The 16,215-nt window shown below is 38.0% G+C and overlaps 1 protein-coding gene across 3 annotated transcripts; it reads right to left on the bottom strand.

Annotated features, from left to right (window-relative positions):
* Positions 1-23: 23 nt before the first annotated feature.
* On the bottom strand, positions 24-16,014 carry OR10A4 (olfactory receptor family 10 subfamily A member 4). Of its 3 annotated transcripts, XM_066360592.1 has the most exons (3): positions 15,931-16,014; positions 9,835-9,924; positions 24-1,879 (listed from the first exon to the last, which is right to left on the bottom strand). In XM_066360592.1, the coding sequence occupies exon 3, from the start codon at positions 1,514-1,516 to the stop codon at positions 542-544; it is 975 nt and encodes a 324-aa protein (XP_066216689.1). In that variant the 5' UTR covers positions 1,517-1,879; positions 9,835-9,924; positions 15,931-16,014; the 3' UTR covers positions 24-541. The 3 variants fall into 3 exon arrangements, with proteins under 3 accessions (XP_066216689.1, XP_066216688.1, XP_066216690.1); XM_066360591.1 differs by lacking the exon at positions 9,835-9,924 and having other exon boundaries at positions 15,931-16,012; XM_066360593.1 differs by lacking the exons at positions 9,835-9,924; positions 15,931-16,014 and adding an exon at positions 10,451-10,765 and having other exon boundaries at positions 24-968.
* Positions 16,015-16,215: the final 201 nt, after the last annotated feature.

Consider the following 16,215-nt stretch of genomic DNA (forward strand, 5'->3'; position numbering starts at 1 on the left):
TATTCATCAATATATCTTCTGGGCCTAAATAAGATTGAACGCATGCTGACTACTGAATAAAAACTTGTCAAAATTTTAGGTTCAAACTCAAAATTTGTTGAAAAAAAAAGAGTGAAAGAATGAAATAAGACTCTACTATTTATTATCATTACTTTACTTTGTAAACAAAAGATCCTTAAACATTGCAGGTAGAGTTTTTGGATAAATAGAAGAAAGTAAAGCAAAAGACTATAAAGTGACACAGATGAAGAAGTTCAAGAAAAGTTAAAAGAAAACAAAATGTTAAAATAAATAAAAAACAGCAAATTGTAATGAAGTTGTCAACCTTCAAATGGGTAGCTAGTCTGTGTAAACTGGTGGCATCTTCAGAGACATTGAGATCACAGTTCCATGGGACCCTGGCCCACTGCTTTTCTTTCTTTCACCACTCATGTTCTTTTCAGAAATGGATCCCAGGGGAAGGTTCAAAAACCCATTTGAGGAATTTGTTGCTCTTTCCTTTGTCCTTGCCTTCTACCTGCTCAGTTTCCACCTAAGTCCGTCATAGTGTCTGTGGGCCCAGGGCCTTGCGGATGACCCGCCTCAGTGCAGCCTTCACTTCACTATTCCTCAAGCTGTAGATGATGGGGTTCAACATGGGAGTCACCACCGAGTAGGAGAGGGACAGCAGTTTCTTGTTTTCAGGAGAGGTGCTGGAGCGGGGTCGGAAGTATGTGAGGATGGCCGTGCTGTAGAAAAGGGAGACGACCAGGAGGTGGGAAGAACAGGTGGAGAAGGCCTTCTGTTTCCCCTCAGCTGAGGGCATCCTGGAGATGGTGGAGATGATGCGAACATAAGACCCCAGGATCAGCAAGAAAGGGAAGAGGATGAACAGGACAGTGGCTGTCAGAGCCTCCAGTTCAAACAGAGAAGTATCAGCACAGACCAGGGCAATGACAGGGGGACTGTCACAGAAGAAGTGGTTCACCCTGTTGGGGCCACAAAAAGGGAAACTAAAAATCCATGTGGTTTGCACTGTGGCCACTGGAAACCCTGAGAACCAAGAAGCAGCTGCTAGCTGGGCACACACCCTGCGGCCCATGATGACTGGGTAGCGTAAAGGGTCACAGATGGCCACATAGCGGTCATACGCCATTGTGGCTAGGAGGCAGCACTCAGCAGCCCCAAAGAAGAAGAAGAAATACATTTGAGTAGCACAGCCAAGGAAGGAGATGGTTGTGTCTCGGGTGATCAGGGTACCCAGCAGCTTGGGCACAATGACCAGGTTGAAACCTATTTCCAGGAAGGACAAGTTCCTAAGGAAGAAGTACATAGGACTTTGTAGGGCAGAGTCAGCTGTAGTGACCAGGATGATGAGGACATTGCCCATTAGGGTGATCAGGTAAATGGTCAAAAAAAGGAGAAAGAGTAGAGCTTGTAGTTCAGAAGACAAAGCTGAAAAGCTCACAAGAACAAACTCACTGACAATTGTCCAGTTTCTCCACATCATTCTTCTGCCCAGGAGTTCATTTAGCATTCACACTCTGGGAAGATGTCTCCATATGTGATATAGACCTTTATCACACCCTTGGGAAGGGAACCTCCTATGGCCTCATTCTCTACTTCTCTTGTTATAGTTGTTGAGATCAAACTGCTGTACTTTTAAAAATGTAAAAAACAAGTCTGACTATGGGAGTCACAATTTTTTTTGGAAGAATACTAATTATTTTTTCAGCCTTAACTGAGGCACACAATATATATTTATACATCTTCTGATTTTTGTCTGCTGTTCTCTTTTCGTTAGCACAAGTCTGTGATCACTAAAAAGGAGTCAGGCCAGGCCAAACATTCCTGAAGAGAAAGGTCTTGAGGCACAATCAAAAGTGTCAGGATATGTATTCTACAAAATAAAAGGATGGGAAGGAGAAAAGTGAAGTGAGCCAACAGTTACCAATGATCCCTGAGGAGGGATGTGAATATGTCCAATCTCCAGCAGCCCACCCTTAGAAAGATTTCAGCATATTGGAGGAACCTTCATGTTTAAACACAGACAATGGCATTTTAAACAAGAAGACACACAATATAGAAACTGTGATTTATTTTGTTCTCCGGACTAAATATTTTCCATGTAGCTATATGTGACAAGGGGGGGGGGGGAGGCAGACCCAAGATAGTATCAGACCGTAGAGAGAATCTGGGTGTGTTACACGTAACCCCTTTCATATTTTGTATTGATTGACTTGTATCTTCACTCTCAAAGAATATAAAGCTCAAGTGTTACATGTTAGTAACGACCAACTTAAAATATGCAGATATGTCTAATAATATTAAATCCTATGAAAAAGAAACAGAAGTTTTCATCATAGTATTAATAACTAAGCTTAAAATTGGGACTCTAAGCCCTGACTGGTAGCTCAGTGGAGAAAGTGTAAGCTGGCGTATGGATGTCCCAGTTCGATTCCAGGTCAGGGCACACAAGAGAAGTGACTTTCTGCTTCTCTCCCACACCATTTACCCCTTCTCTCCCTCTTCCCCTCCTTCAGCCAGTGGCTCGATTGATTTGAGCATGGCCCCAGGTGCTGAGGATGGTTTCATTGGTCCAAGTACATAGACCTCAGGCACTTAAAATATCTCGGTACTCAGCATTGGCTCTAGATGGATTTGCTTGGTGGATCCCAGTCAGGGTGCATGTGGGAGTCTGTGTCTTTATCTCCCTTCCTCTCACTTAAAAAAAACATTGAGACTCTGGAATTCTTTCTGATAACTATACACTTACATAAAGGAATAAATCTAAACTTGCATGGTAAGTGGTACATAATAAATATACAATAAATGCAAGCCATTATAATTATTATATATTATAATATGATCTACCTTTCAAAGACCACTTCATATCTAACTTATTGCCCAAACTCAACATAGCCCTTGTTTTTTTTAAAATTTTTTTTATTTTTCCAAAGCAGGATGAGGAGAGGAGGCAGACAGACAGAGATAGACTTTCATGCCCCCTACTGGCATCCACCTGGCATGCCCACCAGGAGGTGATGCTCGGCCCCTCAGGGGGATTGCTCTGCTGCAATTGGAGTGTTTCTAGTGTCTGAGGCGGAGGCCATGAAGCCATCCTCAGCACCTGGGCCAATCCTGTTCCAATGAAGCCTTGGCTGCGGGAGGGGAAGAGAGAGACAGAGAGAAAGGAAAGGGGGAAGGGTGGAGAAGCAGATGGGCGCTTCTCCTGTGTGCCCTGGCTGGTAATCGAACCCAGAACTTCTACATGCCAGCCTGACACTCGACGCTGAGCCAACCGGCCAAGGCAGCCCTTGTTTGTGTTTTTTTTTAATCTCTGATAAAAGAATACTTTATTTTCACCCCAATAAATTCAATAAAATTTTTAAAAAACTATTACATGTTGCCTATGAAAAGAAATAGTCTAATGTCAAGCTACTAAAAACTATGAAGCTAAATATTGGAAATCGAAGCCAACACTTATCTTCCTAGAATTTTTTTTCTTCTTTTCCAAGTGATAGGAGGAGAGATAGAGATACAGACTCCCACATGCACCCTAGCCCAAATTCACCCAGAAACCCCTGACTTGGGCCAATGCTCTGCCCATCTAAGACTCATACTGCAATGGAGCTACGTTTAGCGCCTGAGATGGAGGATCCACAGAGCCATCCTCAGTGCCCGGGGCCAATGCTCTTGAACCAATCAAGCCATGGCTATGAGAGATCAAAAGAGAAAGGGGGATGGGGGCCAGGTAGAGAAGCAGATGGTCACTTCTCCTGTGTGCCCTGACTGGGAATTGAACCTGGGACTTCCACACCCTAGGTTGATGCTCTATCACTGAGCCAATGGGCTAGGGCCATCTCCCTAGAATTTGAACAGGTCAGGGAACCTTTTAGAGGTGATGCAAAGGAGATGAAGGAGGAAGGTGAACATGCAAACACCTACTCATCACACAGAGCTCAGAGGAGGCTCTGCAGTAATTTCCACAAACCCCTTCATGACCTCACCGAGCAATGTACTTCTCCAAAAAGGAGAGTTATGGACTGGTGAGGAATGATGAAAACAACACATCCAAAGAAGCTGTGGGGCCTTGGCCCCCCTCTCCCTCCCAGTCACCATGCCCTTTCCTCCCTACACTGTGCTTCAGCAAACAACTAACTTTATGCATGGAGACATCATCACTAAAAAGAAATGAACAGGACTTCAGCATAGATGCTGAGGAAGAAAAGAAGAAATACCAAAGCCGAGAAGTTGAAAGATATATATATATATATATATATATATATATATATATATATATATATATATATATATATATATATATATCACATCACAAAGAAACAGAAAATGATCAGATAAATACTGCTTTATGGCCTCAAGAATTATATAAATAACCTCTTTTAAAAAAGGAGCCCCCCCCCAAATATTACAAAAGAATGGAATAAGATGAAAAAGAAGCTAGCAAAGCTCGCGGAGGGGGGGGGGGCAAACGTTACAAGAATGCAAATCAAGTTGAAAAAGAAAAAACCAGTTATGAATAAATGATAGAAATGATAGAGAAGATAGCATATACACATTGTTGATATTCCTGAAGGATAGAATAAAACACATGGAAGAGAAAAAAAAACAGGCAAAAACAGAACATAAGTTTTCTAAAATCAAAGAAAGTTTTGAATTTGCAACTCTGAAAGACAAACCATGTTCCTGGAAAACTTTATAAAACACCATTAACACTAAATAATGTTATTAATCTTGGGGAAGTTACTGATGAGGAAAAATCATATAATCATGAACGGCAGAAAAAAGAAAGGTCTCTAGAGTGGGAAAACTAGGTTGCCTCAACCTTGTTCACAAAAATTCTCAAAGCCCAGAGACGATGGAGCCATCCCCATAATTCATGGGCAATGGACGATTCAAAAATTTCATATCCAGCCAGGAATATACTCTTTGAGTATAGGAGTGCTAAACAAACATTTTCAAGCATTCAAGAACTCATAAAATGCAATACCTTAAAAATCAATCTAGAACAATAGACTTTTCAATTAATTCCAGTCAAGCAAAATATACATAATTCAGGAAGAATGAAAAGACCATGGTAAAAGGACACATGGTGGGTGCTAACTCCCTTAGGTAAAGAACAAATACTCATTGTGGGAGTTAGGGTTACTGAACAAAATGCAAATGTAAACCTTGACAGTATAAAAAGAGCATTACAACATAGGTGAGAAAGAAAGTGGAAGAAGTATGAGGGTGTTAGTTTTTCTTCACTCAAATATACAGTTTAGTTAATGATTCTAAACAATGTTCTCACAACTTTGTTGGGACTTTATTTTTTAGCAAGTAACATCATTTATTATGAAAAAATAGTCACCTGACTTTCATCTATTCCTTTAATTTCACTTTTTTCATTCTTTTGTTAGATTTGCTATTTGTTAAATTTAATCATTTATACTTAAAATATGATTATAGAATAATCTTATTTTTGTAAACCATCTATCAAGCCTTGCATCTGTATGCACAGAGGTCTCTAAATTAATTTTACAAATAGGAGTATTTACTTCTGAATTGTAATTTTTAACTTTTTCTTTGCACTTTTTTGTATTGATTTAAAATTTTATAATGAGCACTATCATTTTTATAAAAACAAATAATTTTTTTTAAAAAAGAATAATTTATTCAATGGACATTGATTGTCTTCTAGAAACTGTTCTAGATACTGAAGGTAATATATCTGCAAGTAAAGTAAACAAAAATCTCTGCCCTCATAGCCCTCACCTTTTAGTAGAAAAGAGAGTATAAACAAATTATGTAAGTAGAAAGTCTAGTGTGTTAGATAGTAAACAAAAATAACAGAAAAGAATAAAGCGATGGAGAAGGAAATAGGCATTTGGAGGTGTGGGGTGTCACAGAAAACTTCACTGAAAAGTTGAGACTGGAATAAAGTCCTGAGAAGGTGTGAGATGTGAAGTCAGGGTGATGAAAGAAGGATGGAGGTAAAAAGCAAAACAATGAGAAAATACTGTTTGAAAATTTTTGCTGAATCTTAATCATTTAAAAAATGTCAAGCTGGGCATCACTTCTATGAAAGCTTTTTTGATACTGTTACATTTTCACAGTAAGGATGAGCATTCATTGAGTACCAAATAAGTGTCAGGCACTAATCCAAATGTTTTGCAGGTGTAATTGGTCTCAGAACAGCCTAAAGATATAAAAATTTTTATTAGTTCCACATTACAGCCAAGGAATGTGAGGTACAGAGAAGTTGCATAATTTCTAAGGTTAGGCAGCCAGCAAGTGTTGACAGCCAGATATGTATGCTGGGCTGTCGGACTCAAAGTCCTGGATTTAACCATCAGGCAACACTTTCACTCTCTCTTTCTGAAATCAAGAACAAACTTGAGCTCACAGGTGAGGACAACCTGGAGCGTTCGGAATTGGATGATAGTAAGAGAGCAAAGAGTAAGACGAATTTCTAGAGAGGAGGAGGAAGTTTCTAGATATTTGTAACACTGGAGACCTGGAATACCACTTTGATAGTCTTTATCTTAGAATAATCATTAATTTATGTCTTCATGTCATATTCAAGATGGTATATTCCTTGAGATTAGAAATTATGCTATTCAATTTTTTATTCCAATTCTTAGCAAGGTAGATGTCAAGTGAATTGTTATTGAATAAATGGATAAATAATAAAGAAAATGTGTAAAATATCAGGAATATCTGTATAAATGGAAGGTAGGCACAGTGAGCTCCAGGCATAAGGAATTTAGATACAAAAGACTACATATATCAACAATACAACACCACACAATATACACAAGATTTAAACAGTGAAGAGTTGTAAATTATACTCATTTTCCTTCTTTGCCCCAAGACTTCGTCTTCCATCTACCCCATTTCAGAAATAATAATACCACTGTATACTCAGGAATGGGATAAAAATTCTTAATCTATCTCCTACACTTAATTAGTTTTTCACACTACCTTAAGCTTCTGACTCTTACTTTCTCTGGCCTGGAATATTGTAGGAACCTGATTCCAGTTTGTTCTTTTCAAACCATCCTTGACCTGTGCGTGATCCAACACCAGTTTTGATTAAGTTATATACTTGTTTAAGAGTAGGGACACTCCTTACTGTTTACTGTCCCTGGGATAAGGGCAAACCCTTTAACAAGGTCTTTTTCTCTGATATCTGTTTATTTTTCCAGTTTCAAATCCCTTATATGGCTGATGCTCTGATCACAGGAAAATATTTTCTGTTCTATGTACACATCATGTTCTTTCATGCCTCCTTGTGTTTGTCCATGTGTTTGTCCATGTGACTGTCTAATCTTGGAAACCTCTTCTTGCAATTATGTACAACTTTCTGCACATCTTGCAATTATCAGCTGAAACATAATTTTATTTGTGAATTTTCCCTGTCTTCCCTTGGTCTAACCAAGAGATTATTTTTTTATTCTCTTATAATACTTTGTGTCAACCTGAATTAGAACACTTTTAAAATTGTGTATGTGTACATCCATTTATGTTATCTCATATTAAAGCGATGAGGACAAATCTACTCATCTGCCATTGTACTTTCTGCACCTAGTGGATTGCTTAACTCCAAGGGTTTAGTAATTAACATAGCCTAAGGCTACATTATTTTTATAGAAGTTTAATGACACTATTGGATTTTTAGTTGAACCTACAGTCAAGTAAGAGCTTTGAGTGTCTGTGTGTGTGTGTTTTATAGGTTGTACATTGTTTCATCTTCCAAGGTATACTTATGTTGTTTAAATTTTTTGGTATGCTCTTAAAAGATACTTTTAAAAGCTTTAGTCTATTATAAGACCTTTGCATCATTCAGTGTGCCACAGATGTCCACTCTACTCAAACATGCAATCAAAATATATCCTAGGACAAAGACAAGACTCTGGGGCACATCACTTTAGCCATATTCCAAAATTAGTTGACACTAATTTTTTAATCTCTAATTTTTGGGCAAATAGCAAAGCTATTTATTATTGTTAACAGTGACTTTAAATCATTTCATATATAAGTTGGGTATAAATAGACAGAGTTTATGTCCTGTTATCTGAAACATATCTCTTTAATGTAGTAACAAAGACCTCATGAGTTTATCAAATGCTTTAGTAAAAGGCAGGTAAACCATATCAATACTCACTGTTGAATCCAAGATCTAATGTCAACTTTTTTTGTAATATCTCTTCTGACCATGCCCATCCTCCGACTCTCTCTCTCTTGTATTCCTCATAGCATCTTAAAATGCCTTTACTACAAAATGGCTTTTTATTATAATTATTTTATATGTATCCTTTCCTGAAAACTATGTAATCCATGAAGACACAAACCAAATGATATCCACTACTGTATCTACATTGCCTTGCCTTGTACCTATATATATAGTAACAATACATGCATGCTGAATTACTAATTAACATTTATATTAACAAGAATTAATTGGCTTATCATACTAGTCTCTTAAAAAGCTAATGGGGTTTTTTGTCATGAGTCCACAATAAATTAAAATAATCACTTATTTTTAAGTGCTTGTGAAAAATTCTTTTAACAATGTTTTAAATTATTGTCTTGTAAGAGATATGGAAATATAGGTAGAATTATAAAACTACACAAATTTAAATTATTATTGTTATTATTATTGATATTACTATAGTTTCAATAGTTCAGACAGATTCTAAATTAAACCTTATAGTGAAGCAATATTGGATAGATAGGAAATCTAATGAAGTGTAGCCAGGACCTATGACTGTTAAAACGGGAGAAAAATTTCAGCACAGCATAGTTTGAGAATTTCTGAATGACACACAACCAGATGATACTACTTAGACACTAGACAACATGTGAGCAATGTCTAGTGAGTAAAACAGAGGGAACTTGCACATACCTAACAGTAGGTTTTTGACTTTTAAAGCAGAGATGCCCTCTCCCTCGCTTTTTTCCCCAAAATAAATCTTACAGGGAATTTCAATACTTAAATCCAATGAAGATGAAAAAAGGCAGGGGCTCAGAGCCCTGCTTACTTGGCTTTTTCCTTTTTTTTTGTCCCCTGAAACGGCCCCTTCATGGATCTTCTTGGGACCTTAGATCTGCACAGAACACAATATAAAAGCATGATTCATGACTTCGCAGCTGCCTCCTTCCTGTAGTGGTAATTCCGTATTTTCCTTCATTTGCCATGATCCTTCTTAACCCTTCCCTTTATATGTCCTTCCTTGATCTAGCCTTACATCTCTTTCATATCTTTCACCTTCCTTTTCTTAAAAAAAATTTTTTTTTCTGCACACAGAGAGACAGAAACAGAGAGATAGGAAGGGAGAGAGATGAAAAGTATCAACTTATAGTTGTGGCACCTTTAGTTGTCCATTGATTACTTTCTAATATGTGCCTTGACCAGGGGGCTCCAGATGAGCCAGTGACCCTTTGCTGAAGCCAGCAACCTTGGGCTCAAGCCAGTGATTCCACACTCAAGCTGGTGACCTCGGGGTTTTGAACCTGGGTCTTCATCCTCCCAGGCCAATGCTCTAGCCACTGCACCACCACCTACTCAGGCATGTTTTTAAAAAGATTTTTAAAAATCTGTTTTCCCCTACTAAGTAGCAGAGAGATAGTAGGGGGCAAGTTTCTGGGAAGACTGAATAGACTTCCTGTAACAGTACGACTGCAATCATGGTTGTAAGGATGTTGGTACAATGTAATTCAGGTACTATTTCATTGCTGGTTTTGCAAGCACAGAGCCATGGATAACTGCAGTTGTGGTTGCAGCCATGAGAGCGAGGGAGCAAGAACCCTAAGCGGGAGGGGAAGTTATGGGGAAATAGTTGAGGTTACCTGGCCAACTATGTCTCTATTCAGAGTTTTTCCTTTCGTGGATAACACCGTGGAGATTTAACATTTTGTTTCACCAGGGAACAACTGGACCTGGACAACATACATAAGAGACCTCTATGATGCTACCATATAAATGATAGTCTGATTCCACATGGTTATAATGGCAAGGGCTTTGGAGTCATCAATTCAGAGTCATAGTTCTGGTTATTATTATTTTTTAGCTGTGAGACACAGAGCTAGTGATATGATGTTTTCTGCACTACATTTTCCTCAGCTATAAAATGATGATTATTATACATGTCCTGCCCACCTAACAAGATGCTTCTGGGTGTGAAATGAGATAATATTTTTGCAGAAACTTTGAACATTCCAAAGCACAATAGATATATTATCATTATTTTTTATCCTTTCCCAGGTTCCCTAACTTGTCAAGTCTTATAAAACTCTATGTTCTTTACTTGAGACCTCTGATTTCCTATCTTGTCTCTCAGAAATGTGACAAAGAAGACACATATATATATATATATATATATATATATATTTTTTTGGTGGTAAGCCTCTATCCTCTTTACAAGAGATTTCAAGCCTGTGCCCTATCCTCTCACACTTTACTTACCTCCCATCAGTGAGACTTGTCTGTATCACAATGCCAGAGAAGTCCTGGTTCATGTCAGTTGCTCTGGGTCAGTCTTAGACTATGAATGGTTGACTCCAAGGGAGTTCCTAAATTATGACTGTGTCTGTGCAAGTTGTGTCAGGAAAGCCCTGGACTGCGTCTATGCCAGTCATCGCAAAGACTCTCTTGGTTCTGCTTATCTTGGTCCACATTGCTAGTGAATCCTGAAGTTGTGCCTTGTCACATTCTCAATGAAGCTTTGTCCCACGGTTGTTTCAGACATCCCAGGTAAACCCTGGACTGTGGCTGGACCAGTTTTTGTAAAGTTGCTCTGAGTGGTATAGCATGAGTCACACCAGAGAAGCTCTGGGCTGGGCCAGTGTCAACCACTCTAGAGAATTCCAGGCTGGGTCTTAGGATTATTTTGGTCCCTACTGTTTACTGTAGGGAAGCAATTTCCCCTAATGCTTCTTCTTTCTCAAGTTAAGTCACAAATTTACTTTCTGACATGTGTGAGTTTTGAGGAGTTCTTAGGAGTGCAAAAAGTCATGAAGATTCTGCAACCCCGTAATTGGAGGAAGATTTACTGTGGTTCCAGTTTTTCCTGCACCTGTGAGGCTACAGAGCAAAGGGACAAAACTCAGAGGTCCATCCTCCAAGGTTTCCTACTGACAAAAATTAGAGAAGCAAGCCAGTTTTCTTTTTTTAACTTATTGATTTTTTCCAGTTTTAAGTTATAATTGACTTGTAAAACTTTGTATATTTAAGGTATACAAAGTAATGATTTGATACATGTATATATGCAAAATGGTTGATACAATAGAGTTAGTTAATACCTCTATCGTTTCGCATAATTCATTCAGAGATAAACAATTCAGAGATATTCTTTGTTAACTACAGTCACCATGTTATACATTCGATCTGAGAACTTATGTATCTTATTACTGAGTTTGTATCCTCTGGCCAACATCTCCCTATTTCCCCTACCCTACGTAGCCACTGGCAACCATCATTCTACTCTGTTCCTAAAAGTTTGTGAGTTTTGTTTTCAGATTCCACATATAAGTGAGATCATACAGTATTTGTCTTTTTCTGCCTTCAAAGTCAATCCATGTTGTAGCAAATGGCAGGATTTCTTTTTTAATGGCTAATAAATATTCCTTTGTGTGTGCATGTGTGTGTATGTGTGTTTCTCAGTTTCCTTATTTATTCATTTGTCAGTGGACACTTAGTTTTTGTTTCTGTTTTTTCATGTCTTGGCTATTGTAAATAATGATTCAAGAAACATGGCCATAAAGAGATCTCTTTAAAATAGTGATTTCATTTTCTTTGTGTTAGTATTCTTTTACATCTCCCCCCATTTTTGATTCTCACTGAACTTATTCTCAGGAGAATTTCTGACCTGGACTGAAGAGAAGTTTTCAGACATAAGGAAGAAAATTCACTAATCATTATTTAAACAAAGTGGAGAATGTTAATGAAAACTATAAGCACTTGGTTGGGGATGTTGTTGGTTAGAGGGGCTATTAACCCCTGATTAAGACGAGAAGAAAGTCTGACTAACAGTTTCAAAATTCTAACCCTTCTGGAATAAGAATTGAAGGTGAGTTAGTAAAATGAAGTCCATGCTTTTAGAAAAAACTTCCCTAAGCTGATCACAGTGTCTTATCCAAGGACTCTGATGCATATGTATCTGATAATTTCTTAATGTGCTTCTGAAAGAGACATTTGATTACACATTTCTTACTAAAAGCAGTCACCATATCTCACTTGTTCACTATTATTTGCTTAGTATCTAGCATAGTGCCTGTACATATGTCCCAGCAATCCCAAAGAGACTCCCTGTAAAAGTGGGAGATGAAGAATAAAAACCATCACTGTTCTATATAATGATATGTTGTTCTGAATCTATTATGAAAAACAGAGATACTTTGAAAATGATGAATTAAATTAAAAAATATTTATTTCATAGTTATGTGTTTGACTCTATTGTTTCTGATAATTAATAAATATCCTTGGGATATGAACTTGAATATTGATGTGTTAAGTTATAGTAGTCCTCCGTTATCCATGGGAGATACCAAGACCCTCAGTGGATGTCAGAAACTGAGAATAGTAACAAACACTACACAGGCTATGTTTTTTCTTAGACATCATACATTTTATGGCTTCTATATGGCATACCTAAATTGCCAAAATCAAAATTCTTGGACTTTGGGGCTGTTATTAAGTATATAAAAAGAAATGGTTACTTACACATAAAAACTGCAATACCATGACAGTTGATCTGATAACCAACACAACCACTAAGTGGGTGAGTAGTGTATACAGCAGGGGTCCCCAAACTTTTTACACAGGGGGCCAGTTCACTGTCCCTCAGACTGTTGGAGGGCCGGACTATAAAAAAAAAACTATGAACAAATCCCTATGCACACTGCACACATCATTTTTTAAAGTAAAAAACCAAAACGGGAACAAATACAGTATTTAAAATAAAGAACAAGTAAATTTAAATTAACAAACTGGCCAGTATTTCCATGGGAACTAGGCTCCTCTCACTGACCACCAATGAAAGAGGTGCCCCTTCCAGAAGTGCGGCGGGGGCCGGATAAATGGCCTCAGGGGGCCACATGTGGCCCGCGGGCCGTAGTTTGGGGACCCCTGGTATACAGTGTGGCTTCACTGGACAAAGGGATGATTCATATCCCAGGGGTAGTGGGATGGTGCAAGGTTTCATCATGCTACTCAGAATGACATACACTTTAAAACTTATAAATTGTTGATATTGTAATTTTCCATTTAATATTTTCAGTTGACTGTGGGTAACTAACACTGTGGAAGGTAAAACCATAGATAAAAGGGAACCTATTGTACTTATCTGGAAAAAACTAAATGTAATAGCATCTCACACTGGTGGGTAGATGTTGAACTTGAAAAGGACACAATACGTTGACTTGAGTTCTATTTTTTAGAGTTTTGCTGGTCACTTTTTTTTATCTCTTCTTTTTTTACTGTAGGTTTAAAAAAATTTATTTTATTTTATTTATTCATTTTTAGAGAGAGACAGAGAGGGAGAGATAAGAGAGAGAGACAGAGAGAGAGAGAGAGAGAGAGAGAGAGAGAAGGGGGGGAGCTGGAAGCATCAACTCCCATATGTGCCTTGACCAGACAAGCCCAGGGTTTCGAACCGGCGACCTCAGCATTTCCAGGTCGACGCTTTATCCACTGCGCCACCACAGGTCTGCTGGTCACTGTTTAATGGTGCTTTTATAATGTTCTGACCTCCAGAAGAATGCCCCTGGCCCTGGGAATGCTCTCCAAGAGACAGAGGTTCCTGGGAGTTTTAATTCTCTCTCTCTTCCCTACCCCATGGCTCACCAGTAGCCAATGGGTGGCTGGACTGGGAGTACAAAAACCTACTTCCTGTCACCTGAATTAGAAGAAACTCTGTGCTTTATTTATGCTCTGGAGTTCCCTGCTGGATCAGGCTGAATCTCCAATTTCTTTTTTTGTTTTATTTTCTTTTTCTTCATCTTCTTCTTCTTTTTTTCCTTCTTTCTTCTTTTTCCTCTTCTTCTCCTTTTTCTTCTTTCTTCTTCTCTTTCTACTTCTCCTTTTTTTCCCCTCCTCTTCTTCTTCCTCTTTGTTTAGTTTCTTCTATTATGCTTTCCCTACTCATTGAATGGTTTCTTTTCAATACCTCAGTTGCACTTGAATCTTTGGCTTGATATCTGATCCTGGGACAGCATGGTTATAATAAATGCCTTTGGTCCCAAGGAATGATCAGTTACTGCAGGTTTACGGTAGATGTTTCTAAAAGGTGAAAGGGGATTCATAACAGGGATATAAAAGAAAAGATTTTAGGCTTGACCTTTCTGGAAAAGGTCAAAAAAGATATCTCTTTCATAACCTTTTCTATGGTTCTTCTCCAGACTTTCAGCACATCTATTCTATCTCACAGGAATTGGTCTTTTTCTAGAATCAACTCACCTCTCTTCATCAGTGCTTTTCCCACATGCAATCCCCCATCAAGTAAAGTCAATTCTTCCTCTGAAAACAGTTTAGAATCACTTGCTGCTGATACCACTCTACTCCAAGTCACCATCATTTTTTAGCTGTATTACTCATTTTTTCATTTTTCATGTACTGCTAAAAAGACTGGAGAATAATTTTATTGTAAAATGAAAGTTTCAGTTGGGCAAAGCAAACCAGACTGGAATAAAGTAATAAACTTCAACACTGAAGTAAATGTCTTTGAGCCTTAGCCAGGAGCGATCTTAACTGTTTTAAGAAAATGTTAAAAGACTGCTTGTAGCTGAGGCACTATCCCCAGAGAGAGGCACCCTTGCTTTGTGCAGCTTTTGGCTCCTGTGACTCCCATGGTATGACTATATAAGGGCTGTTCCACTGGTTCAGAATATTACATCATTCTGCATTGTCTCAGCACCATACATCCTTGTTTTAAGTAAAGCATTTGTTGTTATTTTCTTTCTACTGCTATTGTGCGTATTAAATGCCTACTATGGAAACCTCTAGCCCCACTGAGCTGCAATCCTGGGCAATCTATGTTGTCTCTCTAGGTACCAACTATTGTTTCTCCTAACACTCTGTCTTCAAAGTTGCATATATTTTGAGTGGTCTTTCTTAACCCTATTTACCATAGAATTTTTGGTACAGAGTTTTGCAGAACATATGGTTCTTAGGGATGCCTATGTCATATTAAAACAAAAAATTTGTGCTGCTCTTTTTTTTCCAAAGAGTTACAGGTACACTGGGGGAAGACAGACATAAAACGTACAGCATGGTGTATACAAAATTTAACTTATATACTTATTAATTTAGAATAGATCCATATAGGAGAGCATAACTTATGCTGCATGATGGATTATAGAAGGATCTTGAAAGGTGAGATGGATTTGGCTAAAATAAAGGTGTAAATAATCCTTAAAGCAGAGAAAATAGAATACCAAGGCATCACCAACTACTGCTAATCATCTACATTACAAACTCAGAAGTCTAAATAAAATGCATGCCTTTTCTCTAATTTACTTATCTATTTGTTTCATACTCTTTAAATTTATCTCATTCCAATTAAAATTTGAGGTTTTTCAATCTATTATATAACCAAAATTCAAATGTGTGGTCACAAATATTATTGATGGAGCTGTGAGGAAATGAATTGGTCGGAGCATAAAATAGTTAAATCATTTTGGAAGAGAATTTGCCAATATATAAAAACATTACATATATATTTATCTTTTGCCCAATAAATCCAATTTCTAAATTTTCATCTGTCAGATATACCAGCACAAAAAAAGGAAAATGAAGCCCAGGGAAAAGAGAAACTAATGAGATCTTTCCAGTGTGGGCTTAAGAATAGAATTAAGTGCCCCACCAATGCTGCTCAAACTTTGTTCAGTCTAGCAACTAAACATAGAGAAAGACCCTTGGCTGATTGGGCCCATGGTAAGGAGCCTTACCTATAACAAATAGGGAGATCTTCTTTGTTCTGGCTGCCCAATGCCCATGTTTCATATGTGTCCTTGAGTATTTGAAGAGCTCCAGCTCTGTTGTCAGAAGGACCAGAAAGGAACAAAGGAAGTCTTACTCTCTGTCTTATATGAACCATTAATGGCTAGACCTGAAACTAGGTCACTGCTGCCATCTCTCGGGTGTGAATAGATTACATAGGTTGGCCATATTCCCAGCCCTTATTAGGAGAGTTATTTCCAGCATTCCTTCTTTTGCTCAGGGGCCAGTTAATA

The sequence above is a fragment of the Saccopteryx leptura genome, chromosome 1 (genome assembly GCF_036850995.1).
Source record: "Saccopteryx leptura isolate mSacLep1 chromosome 1, mSacLep1_pri_phased_curated, whole genome shotgun sequence".
Classification (NCBI taxonomy): Eukaryota; Metazoa; Chordata; class Mammalia; order Chiroptera; family Emballonuridae; genus Saccopteryx; species Saccopteryx leptura.